Source organism: Apteryx rowi, unplaced genomic scaffold, assembly GCF_003343035.1.
Source record: "Apteryx rowi isolate R43461 unplaced genomic scaffold, aptRow1 scaffold_1806, whole genome shotgun sequence".
Taxonomy (NCBI): domain Eukaryota; kingdom Metazoa; phylum Chordata; class Aves; order Apterygiformes; family Apterygidae; genus Apteryx; species Apteryx rowi.
In genome coordinates, this window is record NW_020448093.1 from 4,696 (window position 1) to 7,565 (window position 2,870).

A 2,870-nucleotide genomic window follows, 5' to 3' on the forward strand; every position below is an offset into this window, starting at 1 on the left:
TCTCCGTCCCTGTCACCCTCAGGACCCCGTCCTGTCCCCCTCCTGGTCCCCGTCCCTGTCCTCGTCCCCATGGGCAGCGGGGAGAGAGCCACTCGCCGCGGGGGACCTCGGGGAGGGGGGCCGAGGCAGTGGACGCGGTAGGAGGAGACACAGGCAGAGCAGCACAGCCGCCCGCCCCCGGGTGTCCCCCCGCGGTGCGACGTCCCCGCGGCGGCGCGGCGTCCCCGTACCGTGCAGCGGGGACAGAGCCACTCGCCGTTGGGGACCTCGGGCAGGGGCGGGTTGAGGCAGTGGATGTGGTAGGAGGAGATACAGGCGTCGCAGCACAGCAGCTCGCCGCCGTCCTTGCACACCCGGCAGTACTCCATGTGGTCGTCCTCCTCCTCCTTCTCGCCCTCCTCCTCCAGCTCTTCCTCGTACTCCTCCTCCTCCTCCTTGGCCTCCCACTGCACCCCCTCCTTCTCCTGGGGGGGGGGGGGCCCCCCGGGGACGGGGGTCAGCGCGCCCCCGCTACGTCCCGGGGACCCCCAAGCCCCCGGGAACACCCTAAGGACACCCGAGGGGACCTCAAACCCTCCTGGGATGTCCCAGGAACACCCAAACCCCCGGGAACACCCCAAGGACACCCGAGAGGACCTCGAACCCTCCTGGGATGTCCCAGAAACACCCAAACCCCCGGGAACACCCTAAGGACACCCGAGGGCACCTTGAACCCCATTGGGATGTCCCAGGAACACCCAAACCCCCAGGAACACCCTAAGGACACCCGAGGGCACCTCGAACCCTGCTGGGATGTCCCAGGAACACCCAAACCCCTGGGAACACCCTAAGGACACCCGAGGGCACCTTGAACCCTGCTGGGATGTTCCACGAACACCCAAACTCCCGGGAACACCCTAAGGACACCCGAGCGGACCTCGAACCCTGCTGGGATGGCCCAGGAACACCCAAACCCCCGGGAACACCCTAAGGACACCCGAGGGCACCTTGAACCCTGCTGGGACGTTCCAGGAACACCCAAACCCCCGGGAACACCCTTAAGACACCCAAGGGCACCTCGAACCCTGCTGAGATGTCCCAGGAACACCCTGGGGACCCCCAAACCCCCCCAGAACAACCCAGGGACACCCCAGGGACCCCCAAACCCCCCCAGGCCGCCCCAGGGACACCCCAGGGACCCCCAAACCCCTCCAGGCCGCCCCAGGGACACCCCAGGGACCCCCAAACCCCTCCAGGCCACCCCAAGGACACCCCAGGGACCCCCAAACCCCCCCAGAACAACCCAGGGACACCCCAGGGACCCCCAAACCCCTCCAGGCCACCCCAAGGACACTCCAGGGACCCCCAAACCCCCCCAGACCAACCCAGGGACACCCCAGGGACCCCCAAACCCCCCCAGAACAACCCAGGGACACCCCAGGGACCCCCAAACCCCCCCAGGCTGCCCCAAGGATGCCCCGGGGACCCCCAAACCCCCCCAGAACAACCCAGGGACACCCCAGGGACCCCCAAACCCCTCCAGGCCGCCCCAGGGACACCCCAGGGACCCCCAAACCCCTCCAGACTGCCCCAGGGACACCTCAGGGACCCCCAAACCCCCCCAGAACAACCCAGGGACGCCTCAGGGACCCCCAAAACCTCCCCCAGAACAACCCGAGGGCCCCCCCCCCCGCCGGGGGCGCGGGACGCACGCAGTGGGGGCAGCTCCAGCGGCCCTCGGGCGCCCGGTCGAGCTCGGGGTCGAGGCAGACGAGGTGGTAGGCGCGGGGGCAGGTGTCGCACAGGATGATCTCGCCGCCTTGCTGGCACACCTCGCAGTAGTCCTGGTGGTCCGTCTCGTAGCCGTCCACCTCCTCCTCGGCGCCTGCCGGCGGGCGGGCGGGGGGCACGCGCACCGTCGGTGTCCCCTCCACCCCGGGGACGTCCCCRCCACAGGCGACGGGGATTCACCCCCCCAAAACGCCCCCCAAAACGCCCGGGAGAGACTAGGGATGGGGATGCCGATACGCGCCGGGAGGAGGCCATGGAGATGGTGACCCCCCCCTTCCATCTGGGACCCCCAAATTCCTGGGTGGAGACGGGGATGGGACCCCCCAGGGACCCCGGGGGAGAGGTCACAGAGACGGGGACCCCCGAAATGCTGGGGAAAGACCGGGGATGGGGAGCCCCCCAGGGACCCCGATAGCCCCACGAAGGCGCTATGGGGTTGGGGACCCTCACGGGTGCTCGGGGACCCCCGACGCGCCCCTGAGAGAGGTCACGGGGCTGGGGACCCCCAAAGGGAGAAGCTGTGGGGCTGGGGACCCCCAGGGACCCCCAAAAGGAGAAGCCGTGGGGTTGGGGACCCCCAGGGACCCCCAAAAGGAGAAGCTGTGGGGCTGGGGACCCCTAAGACTCCCTCACAGTCAACCAAGGACCTGGGGAAGGGACTGGGGGCCCCAAAACCACTTGGGGGGGGACGCTATGGGGCTGGGGACCCTTAAGACCCCCAGGGGACCTCCAAATGGAGAAATCGTGGGGCTGGGGACCCCCAGGGACCCCCAAAACCCCCAAAGGGAGAAGCCGTGGGGCCGAGGACCCCCAAGACCCCCATCACAGTCAACCAAAGACCTGGGGAAAGGACTGGAGACCCCGACACCGCTCGAGGGGACGCTACGGGGCCGGGGACCCTCAAGACCCCCAAAGGGACCCCCAAATGGAGAAATTGTGGGGCTGGGGACCCCCAGGGACCCCCAAAACCCCCAAAGGCAGAAGCCGTGGAGTTGGGGACCCCCAAGACTCTCCCCCAGCGTCAACCAAGACCTGGGGAAGGGACTGGGGACCCCGACGCCACTCGAGGGGACGCTATGGGGCTGGGGACCCTCGAGACC

The 2,870-nt window shown here is 69.1% G+C and overlaps 1 protein-coding gene across 1 annotated transcript in view; it reads right to left on the bottom strand.

The window, feature by feature from the left end:
- LOC112963941 (chromodomain-helicase-DNA-binding protein 3-like) overlaps positions 1-2,870 on the bottom strand; it is a gene marked incomplete at its 3' end in the record, with an annotated part of 12,052 nt that overhangs the window by 4,552 nt on the left and 4,630 nt on the right. Inside the window, exons 2-3 of the mRNA XM_026061458.1 lie at positions 1,692-1,907; positions 231-464 (exon numbers count right to left, since the gene is read on the bottom strand). Coding sequence (XP_025917243.1) covers positions 231-464; positions 1,692-1,907 — 450 coding nt within the window. The remainder of the gene's footprint in view (positions 1-230; positions 465-1,691; positions 1,908-2,870) is intronic.